Below are 26,756 nucleotides of genomic sequence, written 5' to 3'. Positions count from 1 at the left end.
TTTTTTCAGATTTTTAATTTTTTGAGGACTCACCAAACTGTTGTCCAGCAGCTGTACCACTTTATTGCTGCCAACAGGGCAGGATAGTTCCAATGACTCTCCATCCTTGCCACTATTTGTGATTTTCTGTTTTTTTGTTTTTTAAATTTAGTAGCCATCATAATGGATGAGAGGTGGCATCTCATTGTAGCTTTGATTTGCATTTCCCTAATGGGTGCTGATAAGCATGTGCTTCTTGGCCATTTGTATATATCCTCCGGAGAGACGTCTATTCAGGTCTTCCGTTTTAAATTGTTTGGTTTTTTTGTTTTGTTTTGTTTTTTACTGCTGAAGTTTAGGAGTTCTCTATACATTGTGGATATGAACTACTTATTAGATTCACGATTTGCAAATAATTACTTCCATTTTGTGGGTGGTCTTTTAATTGTTGATAGTGTCTTCTGATGCAAACTTTAAGTTTTCTTGAAGTCCAATTGGTGAGATTGATCTGTATGTTTTCATTTCATCGAAATTCTGAACATTTGGTTTTAGAGCTGGAGGGAATTTTGAAGAGAATTGATGTTCGTCCCTGACAGGGCAAAAGAACTGGTGGTGAACACTCTTTTGAACTGATTGGCAGCATATACTAGAGTACGGCAACTATGGACTTGTGTTGGTGGCTTCAGACCCCATCTACTGTTAGGACTGCCTCTTGTACAGGACTGCAGGTCCCAGAAGCCTTGAACGTGTTCCACCTGCATGCTTCAGATCAATCTATTGCCAAGAAACTTCAGGACCAAAGTTATCTTTTCCAAGCGCAGCCTTTTTGGGCTATTAAGTTCTTCTTCTTCTTTCTTCTTCTTCTTCTTCTTCTTTTTTTTAAGATTTATTTATTCATTCATTCATAGAGAGCGAAGAGAGAGGCAGAGACACAGGCAGAGGGAGAAGCAGGCTCCATGCAGGGAGCCCGACGTGGGACTCGATCCCGGGTCTCCAGGATCACACCCCAGGCTGCCGGCGGCGCTAAACCGCTGCGCCACCGGGGCTGCCCCTATTAAGTTCTTCTATGTGTTATTCTTGACAGTGGCAGTTTGGTCATTGGTTCTAGTAGATGTATGGAATGTTCATCTATATATTTATTATTAAAACTAGAATTAATGTAATCTAGAGTCTCAAAGCTCCCCACTGGTTTAGGATGTAGTACAGCATGGTGGGAAGTACAGAAGATTTGGCGGCAGGCAGGTCTGTGTTCAAATCCCACTTAGGCACTTGGTTGTATATTGTGAATGTGCAGCTTACCCCGTGTTCATGTTCCCTAGGGTGCACCTGCTTTCTAGGGCGGCTATGAAGACCAAGACCTGTGGAACACACACAACACATGGTGTTTCCGGAGGTGGTAGCTAGAGTTATAGCGGTGTTTGCTAGAAGTGGAGCTCCATCACCTTTTGTGCATGAAATACAAAGAAAACAAGTAGCGTTGGTTACAACACATTTATTTACGTACCCTGTTGTGTGAGCGGGAGGAGGCTTTTCACTTCCAATAATTGAATTAGGTTATAACAATTAAAATTCCAGAAGGCAAACTAGTAACTCATTGTTGCTCATGAGCATAAGTAAACAGACATGGTACCACATAAGGAATTTCAAACACTTCTAAACTTTTGGTATAGCTTTGAATATGGACCGATATACTTTGGCAATGGACCCAATAGATTTCCAATATGCTTCTAAAATCCCATGGTTCTCTCCAGACACAACAGGACAAGTTTAGGTTTAACTTTTGATTTTAGGAATTTAGCAATTATTCTGAGCAAGCTGGAAAAAGCCAACATTACTTAGGCCTATCATACTTGCCGCAGATACAACGCACTATTAAAAATAAAATGGTGGGCGGCAGTTGACTGATTGCTAGTTTCATTTTTTTTGATTGCTTCAGTATCTTTTGGAAAATGATTGATCCCTGATGGCAGGCTACTGAAGCTTGTAATTTCCGGGGTGTTTTAATTTACTAATCTTTTGTGGACTAAAGGGATTCAGATCTTGAGAAGTTGGATTGCATTATCAGATTGGATTTTACATCATCTATTAGAAATAGCCAGTTACAAGCCAGGATCCTATGGGACATCTACCTTTCAGAATGCTTTTATTCCTGGCTCCAGATTGTACTTACGTATTTTTAGAGGATTGGATAGGTGTCAACAAATGGGTACTCACCACTAGGGCAGGATTTAAGAATGTGCTGATCACCAAGAATGAGATTTTACATTAAATTAAAATTCTATACTGTTGGAAACAGAGAAGATTGGGAGTTCCTAGATCCTAGAAAAATATTATGGCTAAGGAAATAGAGAACTCAGGAAAGGGATCCACCTCCAAGAAACTCTCTCAGTAAAACAGAATTAAGTGCCCTGTCTCAGGGAACAGTTTATTACTAATAAGGAACTGGGACATCATACATTGTTTCTTTGGAGACTAAAGTGCAGGCTATGAAATGGCATAGAAAACAATGCAAAAAATAGTGCAATCTCAAGGTGCCATGTTTTTTTGCTTCTTACACATAGCCTCTGTTCATATGTCCATCTTTTCTAAAAAAAAAAAAAATCCAGCTATAGTGACACCTTTAGCTTATTTATTTAGTCATGACTTATACTGTTTGACCCACCTTTGGGGCTACATAGAGTATTTCAACATGTTAACAAGTAGAATAATAGAGCATACATCTTGAAACTACTAAATAGAGATTAAGGCAAGCCCCTTATAATTCAGTACTCCAAAAACCACGTTTTACAAAGAAAACAAAAAAGAAAAAAGCTGCTTCTAAAACCAGTGGCTTTAGACCAGATGGCACCCCAACGGTTTTTAAAACAGTATGATTAGTGAGTTTGTGTCTGCCCCATTACCAGACTCTGTACAGCAAAATAGGAGCTTGAAAAGCAGCAGGTTCTGTAATTTCATGTCCTGAAATCATTTGTATTTCAGATTATGTGAAAACCAGACCAAATCTGTGTGGGAGAGACGTGGAGGGCCCTGTGCCTGTGAGGCAGGGGCAAGTCCCCTTGTGTCTGGGTCAATGGTGCTGGACCATAATCAATTGACAAGTGGGAGTGGACCCGTCAGCACAGAAGTCTCTGAAAAACAGCCAAGGAAGATGACATGGGTGACTCAGGGACTCTTAATCAAGGACAACATGACGCTAACAGCACTGAAACCCCTGGGGTCTAACCCTCAGGTGAGATGGCTCCTGCTCAGGGGCTCATCCACAATTGACATGTCAGTTTCAGTTGGTCAAAATAATTTGCGATTTGTCGAACCCTAAATCCCACTATGCAATCCAAAAGTTAAGTGTAAGAGCTATTGAATCGGTCAAGGCCACAGCCTCACACGATTTTTGGCAAGACGCCTTAAGGAAGATTAAGACTTGAATGGACAACTGTAGTGCTTACTAGTGGGGCCCATGGACCTTATGGACAGTGACATGTGTATCCTGCAGAAATCTGGATTCTGAAACTCAAAATCTACCTTCTGATGGTGTGAAAGCCAAATGCTCATGTTAAGGAATGGAAGACTCTACATACAGTTGGGTATCTATGTGTGGTTTAAAAAGCAACCCAAGAAAGTGGAAATAATTCATTAACAACTGTTAGTCATCTGAGGTCCTATCCCTTTGATGCATTAAGGATCCTACTTTGTAAACCTGTAAACATGTTACCTGGTTACTCTAGCATCTTCCTATTATCAGGAAGGCGGAATATTAACAGCCATGAGTACTCCAGCAGGCCTGCTCCAGAGTCAGGACAATATGGCTCAATCCTAGGATTACAAAAATGACACCTGCCAAGAAAACAAGTTCCAGACGGGGACTTTTATGGATGACCTTGGCTGACAAATGTTTTTTGGAAATTGTTTATTTTAAAATTACCTTCCCAACAAACCATGAAACACTTGGATGTTATATGGTTTTTTTCACTGAAAACATACTACATTGTAAATGGAGTTTCCAAGCCAGACAGAGAATTGATCAAAATCTAAGGACAGTATTATGTAAGGAAAATATTAAAAATGGGTAAGAAAAAGTTTCATTTGGTGAGGTGATGTCATGGTGGGCGGATAAAAAAGGTGGCAACCTTGTGCTTTTGTTCCACTAAGGTACTTACCCAAACCTTAGGTTTCATGCAGGTGTCAAACTCCCACCTGGACAGGGGTCATTTCCTATATTACACCTAAGCCTATTTGAAATAACTGAAGCCCAAAGCAACAGTTGGTAAAAGTTGATAAAAGAACTTATCAGTGAAATAATAACTACATAATTTAGTACATGAAAATAAAATGAGGACAGTCATCGTTGAATGCCTCAAAAATATCCACCTGGGGAAAGTAACCACTGCACACGATTTGGAGGTGCTTAAAGTGACCGCTTAGAAGGGTGAACAGTGCAAGACATGCTTTTCCAGTTACACGCTCAAAACAGGAGTGCAAACGAAATTAAAGCTTTGTTTAAAGTTGTAGAATAAGGAAAGCTTGAAACTAATATTTAAATGCTTCCCTCAGGTCATCCCCCAGAAACAAAACGATCAAAATGCTTTCTCAGAGTATGCTTTTCTCCAACGAGCTTTCTTTCAATGGCAACACTGCAGCCCACGGCTGAATCCCCTACTCATACCCGCAGTGACCACCACACTGATTGGGGAACACACGCGGTGGTGAGGAAGGGATGCTACACCAGTCACCAGAGGTCCGACACTGATAGAGCCTGGGAGTTTGGGGTTCTGCCTCGGCCCATGTACCTGAACCCTAACGAAAACAGATTGGCTTCCATGCTCCCTTGTTCCTGTGAAAGCAGAGGACAAATGGTCTGACAAATGCCTCCCTGGAGGCAAGCTGTCGTGGTGGTAGGAGATGTCAGGCGCTCTAATAAACTAACGGTGCTCTAAAAAGTGGAGAAGTATAGAGGTTCAAGGTCAATACCAGTGCAAGAGCTTCTTAAGTGAGCTGACTAGGCAATGCATGCATCCATGCAAATGGAGGACATGGCCCCAGAAGAGAAATGAAAACATGTATATAACAACTGGATAAGTCCCTTGCCAGTAGTTTATAAAAATAGATAGTCAATACTGTAGAGGCCCCTTCTACAGCCAACACTATGGAAGTCCGTTTTAGTTACCCATTACTTCGATACCAAAAAGCATTTACTACTTTTCAGACATTCCAGACAAAGGTCACTTATAACAAAAAGTCAACTTTTTTTTTTTTTAAACAAGATATTGTCCATTTAAAAATTAGGTCTTTTCTTTCAAGTGAAACAGGACATTTTTCTGTATTAAACTTAACTTCTAGTCTGTCCAGACTGGTTTGTTTCAGATCCTTCTGTAATGTGCATATATGCAGAAACAAATAAACTTACTTTAGACATTATCTGCACAGAAAAAAGTTAACTCCTCAAAACATGATAGAACAGGTCTGGTTAGTACAAATCTATTGCAAAGTAAAAAGATTCTGTGCATCAGTTCAACTGGGAGAAGCGGGAAGAGTCCAAGCAGGAGTCGTGCTCCCTCCGAAGGCCTGGCAGCCTGGGGGGCACCGAGGCTCCCAGGTCCTGCAGGCAGAACCACTCAGCTGCTGAGCACGTCTTCCTCTGACGCTGGAAACACGCCCCCTTTACTTTCTATTCCGGAGACGCTTTGATTTCCTAAGGGAGTCTATGGCTTCTGTTGCCTTCTTCCGTTTCCGAGGAGACTCTTCGTTGGCCCCTGACCCAGAGGAGCTTCCCACCGCACTCTCCATGACCTCCCGCAGTTTGCGCTCCAGCTCCGCCAGCCGTGCGTTCTGTTCGCCTATGATCTGGGTCTGCTCCAGCAGTTTCTGGTCCTGGTCCTGAAGTTGCTTCTGCTGCTCCTGCACTTTGGTGCGAAGCTCAGAGATCTCGCGCCTGAGAACAGTCACACCAGCGCCATTGGTCTTGACCTGCTGCTGGAGTTTGGTGACCTCTTGTCTTGAGGGGTTCTGCTTGGAGAAGAGCTGCATCGTCGTGAGGGCTGCGGAAGGTCCTGGAACTGTGGAGACACAGTGTTAAATGGTCCACCAATCACTCAAAATGTCTCACTACCAGTAAGACTTCCGTCATGAAACTTACTCTGAAATAGAATGCCCTTAAAACATCACTTCAGATAATATTCTCTCTGCAATCTACTTGGTTGAATGGATTAATCAGATAGCCTTGTCTTAGGAGTAAAGGAGTCTGAATTCTGATGCTTGGGTTCATCTGGCACCGTGTGGATTGCCAGTAATGGAGAACAACATTTAATGGCATAAACTTGGACTAAAATATAATAAAACATTTTCAAGACCTACTAAGAAAACACTAGTAAAATTAGACTATTTTCTATCTTATTTCACAGGAGCAAACATAAACATTTGTTTTAGAAGCACAGGCCTATTATGCCCTTAAGTTCTTTCAGCACTTAGCTCTATGCAAGAGTTTCAACTTTAGCCAGACAGGGAGGGATACCATCAAACAGTGGGTTACGTCACATACGATGACCATGAAGAATCTCCCATGTGACGCAGGAAGAAGGCTTTGGAATCATTCTGTTATAGGAATAAGAGAAGGGGGATCCCTGGGTGGCGCAGCGGTTTGGCGCCTGCCTTTGGCCCAGGGCGCGATCCTGGAGATCCGGGATCGAATCCCACGTCGGGCTCCCGGTGCATGGAGCCTGCTTCTCCCTCTGCCTGTGTCTCTGGCTCTGTCTCTGCCTGTGTCTCTGGCTCTGTCTCTCCTTCTATCTCTCAAGAATAAATAAATAAAATCTTTAAAAAAAAAAAAAAAAAAAGGAATAAGAGAAGGTAACATTGGCATAAAAATCACTGCCATAAACTAATAACCTACTTTTTAAAAACTAAAAGTCTTTTTTTTTTATTAAAGATTTTATTTATTTATTCATGAGAGACAGAGAGAGAGAGAGAGAGAGAGAGAGAGAGGCTGAGACACAGGCAGAGGGAGAAGCAGGCTCCATGCAAGGAGCCTGATGTGGGACTCGATCTAGGGTCCCCAGGATCACACCCTAGGCTGCAGGCGGCACTAAACCGCTGCGCCACCGGGGCTGCCCCAAAACTAAGTCTTTTAAAAGAACCAGATGAATCCATTTATACCCTAAACCCATCATGACAGTTTTCTCTTTATACACATAAAGAGCCAGGCTATTTTCCTGCACCAATGCAATCTTCCTTCTCTCTCTGCTTACCTTCATCTAATTCCCACTAACACATCAAGGCTTAGATCAATTCTTCTTACTTCTTGTGAACTCTCAATCAACAAGGGTTCTAGCTTAAGATCCTATCTCTGCTATTCATTAGGCATTTTAATGGACCCTTCTTTAAAAGATTTCTCTTACCAATGACCATTTAACTTTGAGTCTGGATATGTCTTACCTTTTGACATAGTAAGATCCTTGAGATCAGACACCACGTATTACACTTCATTTTAGTCTCCACAGTACACAGTACAGTGCTGTGCGCATAACAGGTACTCAATAAATAACTGATGTATTAATGCCGAGATGCTGTAGGCTTTATTATTCAATTACAGAAAGCCACTTGGTTACCCTACTGAGCATTCCAGGGAGCTATCTAATCCAAACAAAACAAAAAGTCTTACTAAAAATTTTTTCCTGATTTAAAGTATTTGCAAGGGTTGAAGATATTTTTAACAATTTAGTCTTTCAGTAGATAAAGGCACAAATCCCTTGGCTCTGATACACTTTTGCAAAATAGCTACCACAGAAGCAGTGATTGTGCTCGAAACAGCTTTATATACCCTGTCTTTTAAAGTAGCAGCCAGACACTCTAGGGGCTGAAATATTAAGTGAATATTCCATGAATAATTTTGGGGGGTTTTATCTGGTATATTTAATTCTGTTTTGGCATAACGGATATTAGCCAGACAGAATCAGCATTAAAAAAAAAAAAAAAACCCAAAACCCCCCCAACAAAACAAAAAACAAACAACCCCCCCCCAAAAAACCCTCAAAACCCCCCATACATATATATGGCTTTTAGCCCAGAAATTCTAACAAATTTATTATAAGTCAGTAGTTGTGGATATATATAAAGATTTAGCCATGAGATTGTCCTTCAAAGTGTAGTTTAAACACTGAAACTAAAGACAAGTGCTCAACAGCAGTGGATCAGTTGTACACGTTATGGTCTGTAATCAAGCTGTCATTAAAAATCATGTTGCAAATACATATTTACAGATACAGAAAAGGTGACAATGTATGATTAAGTGGGGGTGGGGAGAGCAAGTTATGAAACTATATATGAATGTTACTTTAAACTGAACATAAGAACAAGAGCTACCTGGAGGAGAGCCCATGAGTCTTCCAGACACATCTGATCCTGGTAACTTTCTCTTGAGAATGGGCACGATCTTCTCATCGAAGTACTCCATTGCCATGGAGGAGATGTCCCTTAACTCCTGAAGTACCTCATGGGCTCGCTGAGGGGCTCTGGTAGAATTGACATATCTCAACACACGATAAATCTCATCAATCACCTAAAATAAGGAGTTCTCATTAGCACTTCCAATTCTGTGTTTAGAAAAAAATTGCTAAATAGGGAGAGAAGTGACAGCTTATTTTGCAATCCCTGTAAAGACCTATGGGGTGAACAACACCGTCTGTAACGCATAGCTTTTGGCTTGTTGAAATTCTTTGTGAGTTTCACAAACATATTTATTAGGATTTTTTTTTTAAATTTTTATTTATTTGATAGTCACAGAGAGAGAGAGAGAGAGGGGCAGAGACACAGGCAGAGGGAGAAGCAGGCTCCATGCACCGGGAGCCCGACGTGGGATTCGATCCCGGGTCTCCAGGATCGCGCCCTGGGCCAAAGGCAGGCGCTAAACCGCTGCGCCACCCAGGGATCCCTTGTTAGGATTTTCTGTATCAGGTGCTGAGGCTAAGGAATCAGGGAATACAGCTCTTGCTCTGATGGAAATCACAATGTAAGGGAGCGACAGGTTGTGTTACAAAGTGTTGGTATGAGCTGCTAGAGAAGCCTTAGGACTAAACAATGATACTGAATTCTGTCTGCGATGATGGGGAGAAGAACTGACCCAAAGCCCTGGGACCCAGCTCAATTTCCTGCTCTGGGACGAGGTGTTCTGGCCTCCAAGCTTTTCTTTCTCTTAAGACTTGCTATGGATTGGAATGAAGTCTCCTCGGGTCCCCCTCTCCTGCGATCACCAAAGGGGAGCAAGAGACCCCTTTTCACCTTAAGGGTCATCACAATGGGGAGACACAGGTGTAACAGAAACAAAGTTCTGACCACCTGGTTCCTAATGCTCTTGCTGCACTGGTAGCTGAGCCTTCCCTGTACATTTTGGCTCTCAGCTCTAACCCTGAGAACTGAAAAATTACACCTGTAAACTAACTTGTACCATTTTCTTATCTTTACTGGTTTTGGCCTTTTAGATACTTGCTTTGAAGCAAGGCATCTCTCCATTTGCTCAAGTCTTCAATTAAGAAAGGTAATGTTTCTAAATTTTACTCGAGAGATAGAGATTAGGTTTAGTCAAGTGGTTGATAATCCAAGTTTTCAATAAAATTAAAAACAATGTCTTTCCTCTTTCCAAAAGTTTTTTTTTTTTAAGATTTTATTTATTTATTCATGAGACACATACACACACAGAGGCAGAGATACAGGCAGAGGGAGAAGCAGGCTCCCAGCAAGGAGCCCTATGTGGGACTCAATCCCAGCTCTTAGGATCACGCCCTGAGCTGAAAGCAGATGCTCAATGGCTGAGTTAGGAGTCCCGTCTCTCCAAAAGTTATACTCAAAGGACAAGATGAAGGAGAAACTAACATGGCACCTGAGAACCACACTGCTTCTACCACTCGAGTTACTTATGGTTGCAATGGCACATATTAGAAAAGCATGGTATCTACCCAATTTTCAAAATATTTCAACCCCCTCAGTGGGTTTAATTACTTTCTGAAAATTACTGTAGCAGCAAGAATGTAATGGCGTGATGAGTCTTGAGTCTACTGGAAAGATCACACACGTTAAGGTTGGGCACTAAATTTCTTTTTTTAATAGCTTGTGATTTTCTACTTCTCACATCATTCCTTCAATTTTTTAAAAAGTTTTATTTATTTTTAAAAATAATTTCTATTCCCAATGTGGGCCTTGAACCCAGGACCTCAAACCTCAAGGTCAAGAGTCATATGCTTCAATGACTGAGCTGACCTGGGTGCCCCTGGCCACTCCAACTCTTAGTGGCTGTTTCTATAGCTTTCAAATGTGCTGCGTGCTGATCCTACCTGAGCCTGAGGTGATAATATTTTAAAAGTATGGTACCAACCAGATATGGTGAGTGAGCACTGCGTCTCTAATGCTGGCAGCTCATGTTAACTAGCACAGACATGCTATGGATACGGCTGCAGTCTGTGGACTCTTGTGAGAGAGAATTTCTATTTTATGTCACTTATTGAGCAAAGTTCTAAAGAAAAAACTGAACCTCTTTGTCCTCATTTTTTCACTTTCCACCTTTTTGTTCTACTTGAGATCTCAACCTTCCCTTCTACTCCTTTTATTTAATTCAACACTTCTTCCATATTTAAGAAATTTAAGTGCATTTAAAAACTTCTGTATTTTGGGGATGCCTGGGTGGCTCAGTGGTTGAGCGTCTGCCTTTGACTCAGGGTGTGATCCTGGGGCCCAAGATCGAGTCCCACATCAGAGTTCCTGCATGGAGCCTGCTTCTCCCTCTGCCTATGTCTCTGCCTCTCTCTGTGTCTCTCATGAATAAATAAATAAAATCTTAAAAAAAAAAAACAAAAAACTTCTGTTATTTCTATGTGGCACATGTTTGACTCTCCTTTTTTATTTCTCTTAGAATATCAGTCATGGTTTCTTCTCTAAGGCTTATATCCTTGAATGGTTTTCTCAAAGATGTCTTCCCCCATTTGTGTTTCATATTAGTCTGATGATTCTCCACTAGTATTTAAGAACCCAGCACAGAGACAGCTCACCAGAACCCCCTGCTTAGCCCAGATGGTGGGAGGGATGGGGGTGGGGGAAGAGCGACAGGGCAGGGACTTCGTGAAGGGGGCATCTGGAAGGAACCCATGTTCTTCAAAAATGTGGAGATCAGGGTATGCCAAGGCTGCACAGAAACTGCCCCATTAAGGAGGATACAGAGTCTAGCGCAGCACTGGATGGGGCTCTGGACTGAGAGAGGGGCCACTGTATCAAAGTCACACTTCCTAATTTGGTAACCATGCTGCAGCTCAGTTAGAAAATGCTCTTACTCAAGAAATATGTAAGAATATTTAAGAATAAAGGGTCACAGTTATCTTCACCATTTTCAAATGATTCAGAAAAAATACAACACATACTTACAGAGAGAATAAAAGCAAACGGGATGAAAAGTAAATAACTATGGGATCTGGATAAAAGCCTATGAAAGATCCTCGTACTATTCTTGCAGTTTTCATGCAAATGTGAAATTGCATCAAGAAGTTACCAAAAAGAGAGAAGAGATTACATAATGCCACACTGCCATCCTCTCCCTCTACTCCCTCCCCACCAGCCATCTCCCTGGCCAAAACATTAAAAACTAACCAACAAAACCTAATTTGCAGATTTTAGGTTTGTTCAGGAACATCTGGTTGTGACCTTGCATAATTACTTACACTGAAAACCCTGACTCTTGGGAACCCCTGGGTTTCACATTCCAAAGCAGGGCCACGAGCAATGCTGAATAACGGGCCTTACCCACATCTTCCTTCATCACTCTATTTCCCAGGACAGTCAGTTGGCATCTGCTCCATGTGTGTTTCAGTATGTGTGAGATGCCACATGGACCCTCAACTGACTGTAAAAAGTGTGACTTCTCTGTCAGAAGACTTGAAAAATGTATAGAGGAGTGAGCTAGACACCCACAGCCTCCAGGTTCTGAGAGAAGATGGATGGAACGGCCACACTGTGGTCAGGTTGGCAGCGGAGGCCCTACTGGACCTGCACTGTTTCTGTAAATAAAGGATTATTGGAACATGGGCACACTCATTTATTTCCCCATATGCTGTCCACTGTTTCTCAGAGCTGAGGAGCTATGAGAGACTGTGTGGCCTGCAGAGCCAGAAATGTTTACTACTTGGTCCTTTATAGAAAAAGTGTGCTGATCCCATTCCAGAAATGCCAGGGGCAAACTCCCAACCACTATGAATTCTTCAGACAGTTTTTATTTTGATGCCCTTGTGATCAGTATGGTCTCTCTGTCCACAGGCACCATTTTCAACCCCTTCTGTGAGTTAAGACCTAGTTTGTCACTCAGTAGAAGGGCAATGACCTAGCTGTTTGTAGTGGGAGAGGGGACCCACAGGTCTAAATAATTTTTATTTTTTTTAAATATTTTATTTATTTATGAGAGAGACAGAGAGGGAGGGGGGGCAGAGACACAGGCAGAGGGAGAAGCAGGCTCCATGCAGGGAGCCTGACATGGGACTCCATCCCAGGTCTCCAGGATCAGGCCCTGGGCTGAAGGTGGCGCTAAGCTGCTGAGCCACCTGGGCTACCCATAAATCATTTTCAAATAGAGTTGCAACCCACCATCCTGTGTCAGTCCCACTCTCAAGGCCAGCTGTGTAGAGGACACTGCCTTCCAGTGTCCCCGCGGCCTGGCTAGGGTGCTAAGCCAGTTACCATATACTTATGTACTTCCCTGCTTCCAAAATTTTGTTCCTCCTGCTCTCCTGACTTCACTCTCATGGGTCTCTGTCTTTTATTCTTTTTAAAAAATTAGCTCCTTCACTATATGAATGAGGTTTGGGAGGAATCCGAGGTAAACATGTATTTAATCTGCCATTTGTATTTAACCTACCATCTGATTTTAAGAGTAAATTTGATTGCTCTTTCAGAGAATAATTTTATTTTTATTTTTAGAAGGGGGATGGGCAGAGGGAGATAGGATCTCAAGCAGACTCCCTGCTGAGTGCAGAGCCTGACATGGGGCTCAATCCCATGACCCTGAGATCATGACCAAAATCAAGAATTGAGCTGCTCAACTGACTGAGCCACACAGGAGCCCCAGAGAATAATTTAAAAAATGTTTTTTTTTTAACCAAATGTTAGTTTAAAATTCCAAAATTCTGATATGTATCAGGCATTCTGATTTAAACTATAATGCTGGTATCACCCAGTTTCACTTAAGCAGCCTGTGAAAGAATAGTCTGCAAATGAAATGTTTACCATAGATGTAAATTCTAACAAAACCACAAAAATGTGTTCTCTTATGAAGTATGAAAGTTCCTGAACTTTTTTGAGTAAAATTCAGAAGCAGGATCTGGTGGGGCACAAGGATTACCTAATATAGGAACCATATACCAGATCAAGATTAGATGTTATACGTAGAGAGATTAAGTGCCACGGCCTTCAGTTTTGAAGACAGAATGTGAGCAGTTTAAGGCTGAGGAGTACAGAAAGGGAGCAATCATAAAGCAACCCCAATGCTGCAGAGTGTGTTAAGTAAGCAGTTTTATTTTTGACTAAACAAGCTAAAAAGTACCAGCTACATAAGAATAAAAAAATAACATTCAGGGTGCTGCCTGGCTGGCTCAGTAGAGCAGGCGACTCTTGATCTCGGGGTCATAAGTCTGAGCCCCACGCTGGGCTCAGGGATTACTTAATTAAAAAAAAAAAAAGTGATATTTTGAGTATACACAGTGTTTGTTATTTTAGGCAAAACATAAGCTATAAAAATGGCCCTTTTAAGAAACAAAGCAATTCAAGATGAATTAGGTGTGATTAAAAAACAAAAATTATTTCTGGGTTTTTTTTGGTGGGGTTATTTTCAGGGTTACAGGAGAAAACCAAGGGTGAGTTTTTGTGAAGACAAGGGTACTCTTAAGGGAAAATGGAAGAAAACACTGAAGACGATAACCGGGCAATCAGAAGGCTCGAGTGAAGCTTCTGTGAAGTCACGTCAGCTGGCTGGGCCCGTGTTCTTACCGACGGGACAGGAACAGACCAGACCTTCCACGGCCGTGATGGGAAGGACATGAGTCAGTGCACATGAGCGTGCTCCGAGAATCACAAGTATTTCACGAATCTAAGATGAGAGCAAGGACAAGGGACAGGGATAGGTCTGTATTACATGCGAGGGTGGGTACAAAATCCCTCCCCAGCTGCTCCTCCACTGAGGGCACAGTGAGGGTTCTGGCTGAGGAGCTGCCTAGAGTTGATGCCGCAGTGACCTGCAATACCTTCAAAACTGAACAAGTTCTAAAAAACAAAAACAAAAACAAAAAACAAAACAAAAAAACCGAACAAGTTCTCCACACCTGTGGCCTTGGTTTTGTTATTTCGGTACCAAAATTAACATGAGAGTCAACAAAAACTTGCAAAAAACCCCAGCAAAGCTCGATTGGATTTGACCCTATTTGTTAAGACAGCAAAGAGCAGCGTTCCAAGTATGTGGTCCAGAATGGAGATTGGCCACTTCTGTAAAGGCCATGTATGAAGTTGCTCAGGCTTTCCAGGCCACATGGACTTAGCACAAACTACTCCACTCAGGTTCCTAACGACTGGCTGAATTGTTTTTGACGTTATGAAAATTGTGTTTCTTAAATATTCACATTCCTAACAATGAGATATGGGTTAAAAACCATGAGGCTGTAGGGGACAACCTATACTAGTTCAGTCAACCTCCCAGGAATACTTGAGAGTTGAGGCCTGTCAATCAGATTTGGATACAATCTGGCATAAGAATCAGAATCTGAAGTTGCCAACTGGTCACCTTTTAAAGTTAAGTACCCTTCAGAAGAATTTGTAGCCAAAAGGATGAAAGTGAGATATATTGAAGAATATTTTAAATAAAATAAGAAACAGGATACCCCCCCCAATAAACCTCACAGAAAACTGAAGACAGAGGATGTATAATACAAAATATTGCCAGTGTTAATTATCTACAGAAATAACAAAAAGCTAACATTCGACTTTTTTCTAGGACTTGCTTAGTTCTGACCACGTTAAATGGAATCTTCTGCCAGTATCAAGTAAGTAGCAAAAGGACCTTTCAATGCATCTCTACTTCTTCCACATACGATACACACAGATTTCATCTGAATTTATTCTCAATTCAAGAAGCAAGATACTACACATGTAGTATGCTGAGTGCTGGGGCCTTCAGGACTTGGTGACGGTCAATCTGCCACCACAGACTGCCTTCTGTGTTCATCACCACTATTCCTGCACTGCTATCCCGTATCTACACCTGCCTGATCTGGAAGGACCCAAGTCGTCCTCATGAAACACTTCTCACACGAAACAAACACCAGCTTGTCCCTCCTACTCCATCTCACCCAAATCAGAACAATCCTAAATGCAAGGATAATACTTGTAAACTCGCTCACTGTCCATCCTAAACAAAGAGTAAAAGCCCACAAATGGGTTTTTTAGTAGGAACTCTTTTTTCCCTTCATATTTATGGAAATAGCTTATTACCTGGAATTGAGGATGAATTCCTAACAAGCTTTTCTAAAGAACAGCAGGGCTTCTACTGTATGTTTCACAATGAGGTCTTTCAAAATGGAGATCACACAGAATATGGCTTTCTCTACCAGCTTCTGTACAGAAGCTGAACAAAGCCATTCACAGGAACTCATTCCAAAGAAGTAGAACAATTCTGACAGGTAAACAACTGCTTTAGAGTTATTTCGGTTTAAGCAGTGCAATCCAGCTGTTTTAGGTAAGCAGTTCTATTTTACCTTTCCTGGGATGAAGCAACAGAGATTGGAATCCACATACTTCATGAAAGTCATATTTAACAGTGAGAGCCTTGTTTCAACAGCAGCAAGGATGTCTGCATGACGGGCTAACGAGTGGTTTCTTCTTTCTGACTCCCTCCTATGGTAAGAAAAAGCAACCATGAAAGTACTGTGAATGAAAATGGTAAGCAATGAAAATGCCTTTAATGGGATTTCTAACAGTCTAACATAGACCTGTTAATTCTGATATCTACAACTGGGTCATAATTTAACTGTAACGATCATCAAATTGCTATGTCCAGAAATCCCTCCCAAGGACTAGTACTCACTGATAAATTATTTGGGGGAGAAAAAAAAATCTTTGTTTTTTGTTTTGGCTGTATCAGGCCTGAGGGCCATTTGAATTAGAAAAATCAGAGAAATGAAAGAATTATGCAGGGATGTGTGGACAAGGAACTATGTTTTTTACCCATAAAAGCAGCTCACTTAAACTTCTATTTTTTAAATGTTTTTAAAAATGATTTTTTAAAAAAGATTTTTATTTATTTATTCATGAGACACACGCAGAGAGAGAGGCAGATATAGGGAGGGAGAAGGACTTGATTCCAGGACCCTGGGATCATGATCTGAGTCAAAAGCAGATGCTCAACCACTGAGCCACCCATGAGCCCCTAAAAATGATTTACTTACTTATTTTAGAGGAGGGGTGGGTAGGGGCAGAGGGAGAGGGAGAGGAATCTCAGACTCTGTACTGAGTGGGGAGACTGACACGGGGCTTGATCTCACGGCCCTGAGATCATGACCTGAGCCAAAACCAAGTGTCAGATGCTTAATTGACTGAGCCACCCAGGTGCCTCCAGCTCCCTTTTAAACTTTTAGTTTTTTTTTTTAAATATGGAACGCTTCACGAATTTGGGTGTCATCCTTGCGCAGGGGCCATGCTAATCTTCTCTGTATCGTTCCAATTTTAGTATATGTGCTGCTGAAGCGAGCACTTAAACTTTTAGTTTTATTGTGAAATAATTCACAATAATAAAAACCACTTTTAATGTGTATAACTTCATGGTTTTTAGTATATTCACAGAGTTGTGTACCTACTACCACCATTTAATTTTTTAAAATTATTTTTTATTTTTTTAAAGTTTTTATTTAAATTCCAGCTAGTCAACATACAGTGTAAAGTTAATTTCAGGTGTACAACCCAGTGGTTCAACACTTCAACACAATTATCCAGTGCCCATCATAAGTGCCCCTGCCAACCCCTCTCACCCATCCCCCCCACACTTCCCTTTCAGCAACCATCAGTTTGTTCTCTACATTTAAGAGTCTATTTTTTGGTTTCCTTCGCTTTTTTCCCTTTGCGAGTTTGTTTTGTTTCTTAAATTCCATATAAGTGGGACACGTGGGTGGCTCAGTGGTTGAGCATCTGCCTGTCTATGTCTCTGCCCTTCTCTCTGTGTCTCTCATGAATAAATTAAAATCTTAAAAAAAAATTCCACATATGCATGAAATTATATGGTATTTGTCTTTCTCTGACTTATTTCACTTAGTATAATATTCTCCAGCTCCATCCATGTCATTGTAAATGGCAAGATTTCATTATTTTTTATAGCTAAGCATTATTCTATTATATGCAATAATATAACATTTGTAAAACTATATATATATATATATAATAGAATATGTGTATATACCGCATCTTCTTTATCCATTCATCAGCTGATGTACACGTGGGCTGTTTCCACACTTTGGCTATTGTAGAAATGCTGCTATAAACATTGGGGTGCATATATCTCTTTGAATTAGTATTTTTGTATTCTTTGGGCAAATACCTAGTAGTGTAATTACTGGAGTGTAGGGTAGCTCTATATTTAACTTTCTGAAGAATTTCCAAACTGTTCTCCACAGTGGCTGCACCAGTTTGCATTCCCACGAACTGTGCAAGAGGCTTCCCCTTTTTCCTCATCCTTACCAACACTTGTTGTTTCTTGGCTTGATTTTAGCCATTCTGACAGGTGTGAGGTGGGGTCTCATTATGGTTTTGATTGGCATTTCCCTGATGATGAGAAATGTTGATTATCTTTTCATGTGTCTGTTGGCCGTCTGCATATCTTCTTTGGAAAAACGTTTGTTCTTGTCTTCTCTCCCCTTGCCCCTTTTTAAAGCAGGCTCCACACAGGGCTTGAATTCATTACCCTGAGATTGAGAGTCAGATGCTTAACTGACTGAGCCACTCAAGAACACCTTCTGCCTATTTTTAAATTGTATTATTTGTTTTTTGGGGTGTTGTATTTCATAAGTTTTTTTTTTAAAGATTTTATTTATTTATTCATGAGAGACACAGAGAGAGAGAAAGAGAGAGAGACACACACACACACACGCAGAGGGAGAAGCAGACTCCATGCAGGGAGCCCGATGCAGAACTTGATCCCAGGACTCCAGGATCACACCCTGGGCCGAAGGCAGGCGCTAAACTGCTGAGCCACCCAGGGATCCCCGAATTTTATAAGTTCCTTAAATATTTTGGATACTAGCCCTTTACCTGATAGGTCATTTACAAATATCTTCTTCCATTCTGTAAGTTGTCTTTTAGTTGTGGTGACTGCTCACTTTGTTATGCCTAAGCTTCTGCATCACTTAATTTCTAAACATCTTTCCTATCACAAAACGAAAGCCCATAACTATTATGAATCACTCCCATTCCCCAGCCCTTGGGAGCCACTAGTGCATTTTCTATTTCTATGGATCTGCTTATTCTAGACACAGCAGGTAACTGTGGAGTTGTACAGTACGTGGCATTTTCGTGTCTGTCTTCTTTCATGCAGCATAGTTCTTAAGCCTCATCTGTGTTGTAGCATGTATCAAGGACTGCATTCTTTTCTGCTGCCCACAAATATTCTATCATAGAGACATACCATCATTTTGATTATCCTATCATCAGGTGAGGACTGTTGGGCTGTTTCCACTTCTGCCTGTTATGAATAATGCTGCACAGAAGACATATGTGCCAGCTTTTTTGTGTGGCTGTACTTCCATTTCTTTTGGCTATATACCTAGGAGTGAAACTGCCAGGTCATATGGTAATTCTATGTTTAGCCTTTGGAGCAACAGTGTTTTCTAAGGTGGCAGAACCATTTTATAACCTCACCAGTAATCTATAAAGGTTCCGATTGGTCCACATCCTACCTAAGATTTTTTGTCTTCTTTCTTTGGGCCATCCTAGCGGGTGTTCAGGAGTATCTCTGTTTCTATCTACAACACCTTGGTGACGACTGATGTTGAGTATTCTGTATTTGCTTGCCTCCAGTTTATCTTCCTTGGAGAAATGTCTAATTCAAGTCCTTTGCCCACTTTTAAACCAGGTTCTGTGTCTTTTTACTGTTGAATTCTAAGAGTTCCTCACACGATCTGGATGTAAGTCCCCCAGTGGAAAGACGATCTGTAACTATCTTCTCTCCTTGTGTAGGTTGATCCTTCGCTGGCATGATGTCATTGTCTGAAGCACAGAAGTTTAAATTCTGATGAAGTCCCATCTGCCTACTCTTCCCTTTTGCTACTCGTGCTTCTGGCGTCACAGAAAAGAAACCACTGTCTAATCCAAGTTCATGGAGGTCAGTACTGTTTCCATGTAAGGATTTAAGGTATACCCTGACACACTTTGGTCTATAGTCTATTTTGAGTTGATCTTTGTAGACAGTGTGAGGAAGGGGTCTAACTTCATTCATTCACAAACAGACACCCAGCTGTCCCAGCATCATCTGTGGAAAGCATTATTCTTTCCCCTCTGAATTGTCAAGGCATCCTTATTGAAAATGAACTAACTAAACATGTAAGGATTGGTATTCTATACTCTCATTTCTATTTTCTCTGCAAAAAACACAGTTAGGATTTTGACAGGGATTGCACCGAATGTGCCTATCAACTTGAGGAGAACTGCCACCATCACAGCATGAAGTCTTCCAATCCATGACCATGAAATGTCTTTCTATTTAAGTCTTTTTAAATTTCTTTTATCAATGTTTTGTAGTTTGCAGTAGACAATTCTTTAATAGTCATTATACTTCGTGATGGTATTGTACATGGAATGGTCCCTCTTTTTTAAGTAAGCTCTATGCCCAACGTGGGGCTTGAACTCACAACCATGAGATCAAGAGTCACATGCTCCCATGACTGAGCCAGCTAGGCCCCTCCCCCCTTCCCTCCCTTTTCAGAGTCTAGCTGACACACAATGCTACCTTAGTTCCTTAGTCTCAGATGTACAACACAGTGACTCAACATCTCTATAACCTATGTCATGCTCCCTACGAGGGTAGCTGCCATTTGTCACCATACAATGCTATTCTAATACCACTGACTATATTCCCTATACTGAACTTTTTATCCCCATGACTTTTTCATTCCATAACTGAAAACCTGTACCTCCCACTCCCCTTCACCTGCTCTCCCCATCCCTGCATCCTGGAATCATCTTGTTTTCCGATCATTTAGTGCGAGTATACATAATTATACAATTCCTTTTTTTTTTTTTTTTTTTACAATTCCTTTTTGTATATTGATCTTATGTCTTGCATCCCTGCTGAGCTTGTTTATGAACTCTAACAGAGGACTCCTTATACATATGATATATGTGAGATCATGTCATCTATGAAGAGAGAACACTAATTCTTCCTTTCTAATAATGCCTTTTATTTCATTTTCTTGCCTAACTGCCCTGGTTGGTTAGAACCTCCAATAAAATGCTGAATAGAAATGGTAAGAGAGGATAAACCATAGTCAAAATCACTTATTGTGATCCAAGTACCCTCCCTATAAAAACATGGGAAACCATTTAAAATGTAAGCTTACCCAGATTAAAAAAAAAAAACAAAACAAAACCAACAGGGCATCCCATGTTGGGTATAACCATTACTTAAAACACCAACCAAGAAACAATGAAAATTCCCATTTGTAAATTATTGCCACCACTAGCCCAACATACCTTGGAAGTTGTGCTTTAACTTGTTTCTGACATAGATTGTGGTATCTCTCCACTTTTAGAAATCCCTGATTCAACATTCTCTGGCAGACCAAGTCCATTCTTTTACAAACCTTTGGGCAGCAGGAGGAAAAAGAATTTTAACATGTAAATTCAAGTAAGTAACAATTAAGACTCCTGTTGGCTGAAAGTTCCCTGTGCCAGTGTGCTGTCTGAATCTCTCAAACAGTACATATGATATATAGATGGTACAAAGATTAAGAGGTGAACCTCTCGTACTTTATAACTCTTGCAACATTACTTTAAGAAATTAATACTATGTGTAGGCAAGCAATACTTTACCTTTATATTAGGTATTTGTTCAATGTTCTGAATTTATCCCCATTATCCTGAAGATCAGTAAAACAACAAATTCAAAAGGTTTTTAATGGGTTGAAAAAAGAAAATTCTCTTTTAGCTCAAAAGTATATTCAACCTTTCACCAAGTTTATAGGATCTATATAATAAGAATTCTTATTCTACTAGTCAGGGTTAAGTAGAGATTTACTCTATACTATATTCTCTCATATCCTACATAATATAAAATCTTTTAACATATGGAGCAGAATCTTGACTATTTTGAATCTTTAAGGAATACTGTTTTTTATACAGTAAAATCCCAGGATTATAAGTCAGAACACCTGATTGTGAGCCTAACTTTTACACATTCTTGAGCAAGTCAGCTACCATTGGAAAGCCCGAGTCAGCCTTCTATATTACTGTATCTGAGGGCTATCATTAGGGTTAAGGGCAACAAGACATGCTAAAGTCACTTTGGATAAACTCTAAAGTACTCTCTAAAAATTGTTAAGTAAATTGTTTAATTTAGTACTCATTTGAAAATTTTGCTCCACTGGTGCTGTATTTCTGAGACACGCCAGTATCTTTGTTATCTTAATGAAACCCAGTGCACAAAATCTGTTTTGTTTTCTGATGGCTGAGAATTTTGCAGTGACTCAGAGTCATCAACTTGAATGTTAGTTCTCACTGTATAGGTGTGGATGTTGAAAGTGCAAGACACTGAGATAAATCTAGATCAAGGCCAAGGCGATTAGATGGGGGTTGTCATATGCTTCTATCTCTCACAGCACCCAAGCACAAATAATTGACAAATCTTGTTGAAACTGAAATGCTGATGAAACTCTTGATATGTTTGCTTTCTCCTGAGAATACACAGATAAAAATTCTGGGAAACAGGACTGAAGCTAATGAAGGCTATAGTACTCTAATATTAAACACTATGTACTTCCTAAATCATAGCATGCCAAAGAAACGGCATTAAGGAAAACACTTCTTTTCCATTTGGAAATAAAAATATAGCGAACTTTTAGTAATGAAACTAAGAGTAATTCCTAATAACTGATATTTTAGAATAAAGCAGGATCTATTTCTAACTAAACTAAACCAGCTGTTAACATATAGTCAATGTCTATTAAAAAATTACAATAATAAGACCAATACATATTAACATAAGCTTTAAACTTTATGTTTTTTAGAAATCTCTACACCCATCATGGGGCTTGAACCCACAACCTCAAGATCAAAAGTCATATACTCCTTCACCTAAGCCAGCCAGGTGCCCTGGAAATAAAGGAAACATAAATAAATAAAGGAACATAATAAAGGAAACATAAATAAAGGAAAATAAACATAAATAAAGGAAAAAAACATAAATAAAGGAAAAAAACAACAACAAACTCTTCTAAAACAAAATATTTAGTGAGTTACATTTTTGGAAATCTCTTTGATATGTAGTTTTATAAAACAGAAATGAATCGTCATATCTGCTTCTGCCTTCAATCTACTGAAGTATTACCTTAGAAAGTTCTAAGAAACAATACACAAGCACACATTTCATGAGTTATTGGTATGCTGGCATCATCACATGTCACAGAGCTCGTGGAAAGCTCCATTGTCCACTTGTGAAAGGTGGAAATAACAACTTAGAACTACAATGAAAATACTTTAGATCTTACTCCCTGAAAGGGTCTTGGGAACCGCTCCTGCAGCCCTGGACTAAACTTTTAAGAATCAGTACCCCATTCCTGAGCAAGTGTATCATCACAAATACTGATACTGAAACTTTATGTGTGGAAAAAAACCCCACGTTTATTATGTTATTGGGGGAAGGAGGAGGTATGTCTAACATGTGTGATGAGAGGGAATACAGTAGACTAAATTCTCCTCTTTCACAGAAGAAAGTCAACAGTTATCAAAATAGCATCAGCCCAAAGACTTGAAAGTGGCACCTCTGGGGAATAAAAATTGAGGGCTTTAGAAATAATTTTGTTGTTGTTGCCAGATCTGTTTCAAATGAAGCACCTTTTAACACAATCTGGTAGGAAACTTCTTGTCTTTGTGAGCTATGCAACCTCTTTGGTAATTTCTGAGATGAAATAAGAGAAATAATTTTTTAGCAGCAAATTTATAGAGAAAAAAATTAAGGTCAGATATTACTGAAATACTTTCCAAGTTACTCCCTATATTATTTCATTTTTATACTAGCATTTTGCTGCACCAAAACTACTAAGTGCTGGGATGTATTCTGATAATCTAGAAACTCACCTAGTGTCTAAGTACTGAGCAGTATAAGTGTATGAGTACTGGCTGGGTGATGAGAATGTGAATAAATAATCATATAAGGTCAGCCAAGGAAGCCTCGGTTGACATGATACAAGATTTAAATTACCTTCGCAAAGAGGATAGGACTGCTAAGTTAGAGCTGTGACCCATGCAAAGGCACCAAATCTGGAGTGAATAAATCACTGGCAAGCAAACTACTACTCAGGATAGATCAGGTGTGCATGCAAAGCTGAGAATAAAATCTCCCATATTTTGAGCAGGGAAATCAGATGGTAACTTAAAGATCACCCATTTTTGGAAAGATCTTGTATGGGGACAGCTGGTCATTTTCTGTAAACAACTATAAAATTAGGACTAAATATGTGGTTCCAGAAATTTCACACCAGGATAGCCAAAATCAATGGAGATGAACCCTCAAATGAACAAGCATAACGTAAGAAAATAAGGGCCTATAAAGTCTCAACTGACGTTATTGTTAAAAGCTGGTAAAAAGAGAAGTCACAAAGACAAATGAAAATGGCACCACAAAAGCTGAAGTCAGAAATATTTGTAGCATTAATCAATATTATTGTAAGAAAAGAGCAGCATATAATTTGGTGTTCTTTCTTTCCTGGATGTTCAATAGCACTGATAGACCAATAGCACAAAAACAAAGATACAATAGATCATGTATCTTTGTTTAGAATCCAGAAAGCAGTAAAGTGGCCCCTGGAAAACAGAAGAAATTGACCCCTGAACAATACAAATTTGACCTGCAGGGTCCATTTATAACATGGATTTTTTTGGATAAATACACAGTCCAGTTCTGTAAACATATGTTCTTTTTCTCATGATTTTTTTCTCCAGTTTCCTTTATGAATATAGCATATAATACATAGAACACACAAAATATGTTCATCAGTTATTTATGTCAGTAGTAGGCTGTTGGTAGTTTTGGGGGAGTTACATGTTCTGTGTGGATTTTCAAGTGCACAGGGGTCGGCATTCCTAATCCCTGCACTGTTCAAAGATCAACTGTACACTAATTTTCCCTACAGTAAAGAGTCTAATGATAGCTGCTGATGATGTACACTAACTTGCAATGCAAAATTATCTCATTTAAAATGTAGCTTTATATCTATGGGTATTTTAAGAATTTCCCAAGGCTGACAGGAAGAAATTTTATTTCCCTAGTTATTAAAAATACAACAAAAATCCTAGCAATTTGGTCATTTACCCAAGGCAATAAAATAAAATTCTGGAGTTTAGCACACAAAGATGACGACTATGTCAAAAACTATCTCTGTATTCAGAGATCAGCAAAAACAGACACTTATCAATCTAACAGGGAGCTCATAGAATACACATCAGTGTCCAGTGGAAAGTTTAGTCTGGGTTCCTCTGGCACTGCTGTTCCAGTTAGAAGAGATGTAGTTTTTCCTTGCTAAATACTTGGAAGATTTAAAATGTCACGTTTACCCTTTTCTTTTCTTTTTTTTAAATTTGAGTGTCTGTTCTTTTTTTTTTTTTTTTTTTTTTTAAGATTTTATTTATTTATTCATGAGAGACACAGAAAGAGAGAGAGAGAGAAGAGAGAGGCAGAGACACAAGGCAGAGGGAGAAGCTGGCTCCATGCAGGGAGCCTGACATGGGACATGATCCCAGGTCTCCAGGATCATGCCCTGGGCTGAAGGCAGTGCTAAACTGCTGAGCCACCCGGGCTGCCCATGTTTACTCTTTTCCATCACTTTCTAACATAAGTAGTAATGAAAATTTTTCTTCATTTTGTTTAGGAATCTTTTTTGATTTTTGTGCCATTACAGTCCTTAACATGCAAGGCACACTTGCCACAAATTTGTGAAACCTGTACTTCTCTTGTTAAACCTAATCTTGGTATCAAATCTGTTGATTCTAAAATGCATATTTTTTCGTATTTTAACATCTGACATCAGAATGGTCTTATAATTGGCAGCATTTCTTTTTCAGATAGCTTAGATGCTGTGAAACATAAAAGGGTGGACTTCTTTCATTTTGTTTAAGATGCTGTATAGACTTTAAGATGTTACCAAATTCAATAAAAGCTCTTCTGGGGGAAAAAAAGGCACTGCTAAAATAATATACATACAAGTTGATCAAGATGCATTCTGATTTCAAAAATGTTAAAACTTGAAACTATATCTGAGAGTCAAGGAAATACTGTAATGGAACCAAATTTTCCATGTATTTATTTAGTGCTCTACATTTCTCCAATGAATTGAATACTTGATGTTTTTTTCCAGTTAATCCAGAAGCTATTATCAAAGACTAGGCTGCTTATCAATAACCCTCAAACTGGAAGGAACTTAAGACAACAGAAGCTTGTCTTCCTTTGTCAATCAAATTATTCAGCGGCCAAAGTTAAATTAAGAATTTAGGCTTTTAATTAGTATCTTTTTAAATTTTGTTATCTGCAGCTCTATAGACCGAAATAATTAATCCTAACTATTCTCAACTGATTAGAGTCTAACACTGCTGCTACAGAAAACTGTTGGCCACGAGTCTCAAGTAGGACTTCTTGAGGCAACATGAGATTTTAAGGACACCAGGGGGTATTCTTACTACACAGCCAAAGTTCAGAGAGATGGCACTAGACCAAAACCTTTCTAGAATCCTTTCAAAGTTCAAAAACTAGAAGTCAATCATGAGAAAAAAACCAGACAAATGTGCATTGCAGAACATTTTATAAGCTACCTGCCCTGATTCTTCAAAATGCCAAAACTGTAAGAAAGAATGAAAAAAGTAGGGAGAATGTTCTAGGTTAAAGAGACCAATGTTTTAAGGGCAGCCCCGGTGGCGCAGTGGTTTAGCGCCGCCTGCAGCCCAGGGCGTGATCCTGGAGACCCTGGATTGAGTCCCACATCAGGCTCTCTGTATGATGCCTGCTTCTCCCTCTGCCTGTGTCTCTGCCTCTCTCTCTGTCTCTATGAATAAATAAATAAAATCCTTAAAAAAAAAAAGGGAGACAAATGTTTTATTAGATTCAAAACCCTATCCCCCACCAAAACAAACAAACAAACAAACAAACAAACAAACAACCTACAAAGACATTTTTAGGAAAACTGAGAAATAATAATATAAAACGGAATGTTAAATCCCTGGGAAGTGATAATACTGTGATTATACAAAGGACAAAATGTCATCATATTTGCATTTTACTTTTAAATGGTTTAATGAAATAAATAATCTGTGTGGAGGACATACAACACACTTTTAGAGAGGGAAAGAATGAGCACATAAGTAGTGAGAGAGCAATGTGGCAAAACAGTTAACGATGGGTGATAAAATCTCTTAAACAATTCTGTCTATGTGGTGTGGACTGTTTATAACACCACATACAGAGAGACAGACAGTTAATTATCTGCAGGTAGAATTATAACAAATTTTAAGACTCTTAACTCTAA

The 26,756-nt window shown here is 39.7% G+C and overlaps 1 protein-coding gene and 1 non-coding gene across 2 annotated transcripts in view; both read right to left on the bottom strand.

Moving 5' to 3' along the window:
* Positions 1–1,456: 1,456 nt before the first annotated feature.
* The window catches only part of FBXO28 (F-box protein 28), a 31,313-nt gene continuing 6,013 nt past the window's right edge, over positions 1,457–26,756 (bottom strand). The window contains exons 2-5 of the mRNA XM_026003463.2: positions 20,719–20,828; positions 15,741–15,879; positions 8,332–8,527; positions 1,457–6,029 (exon numbers count right to left, since the gene is read on the bottom strand). Of these exons, the coding sequence (XP_025859248.2) occupies positions 5,635–6,029; positions 8,332–8,527; positions 15,741–15,879; positions 20,719–20,828 (840 nt within the window). The 3' untranslated portion in view covers positions 1,457–5,634. The remainder of the gene's footprint in view (positions 6,030–8,331; positions 8,528–15,740; positions 15,880–20,718; positions 20,829–26,756) is intronic.
* Positions 16,629–16,735, bottom strand: LOC112923587 (U6 spliceosomal RNA). Its single transcript, XR_003235720.1, has one exon. It is a non-coding gene; the product is annotated as a U6 spliceosomal RNA (small nuclear RNA).

The sequence above is a fragment of the Vulpes vulpes genome, chromosome 13 (genome assembly GCF_048418805.1).
Source record: "Vulpes vulpes isolate BD-2025 chromosome 13, VulVul3, whole genome shotgun sequence".
Lineage (NCBI taxonomy): Eukaryota > Metazoa > Chordata > Mammalia > Carnivora > Canidae > Vulpes > Vulpes vulpes.
Note: the sequence above shows the minus strand (reverse complement) of the source record. Positions and strands in the feature narration are given on the sequence as shown.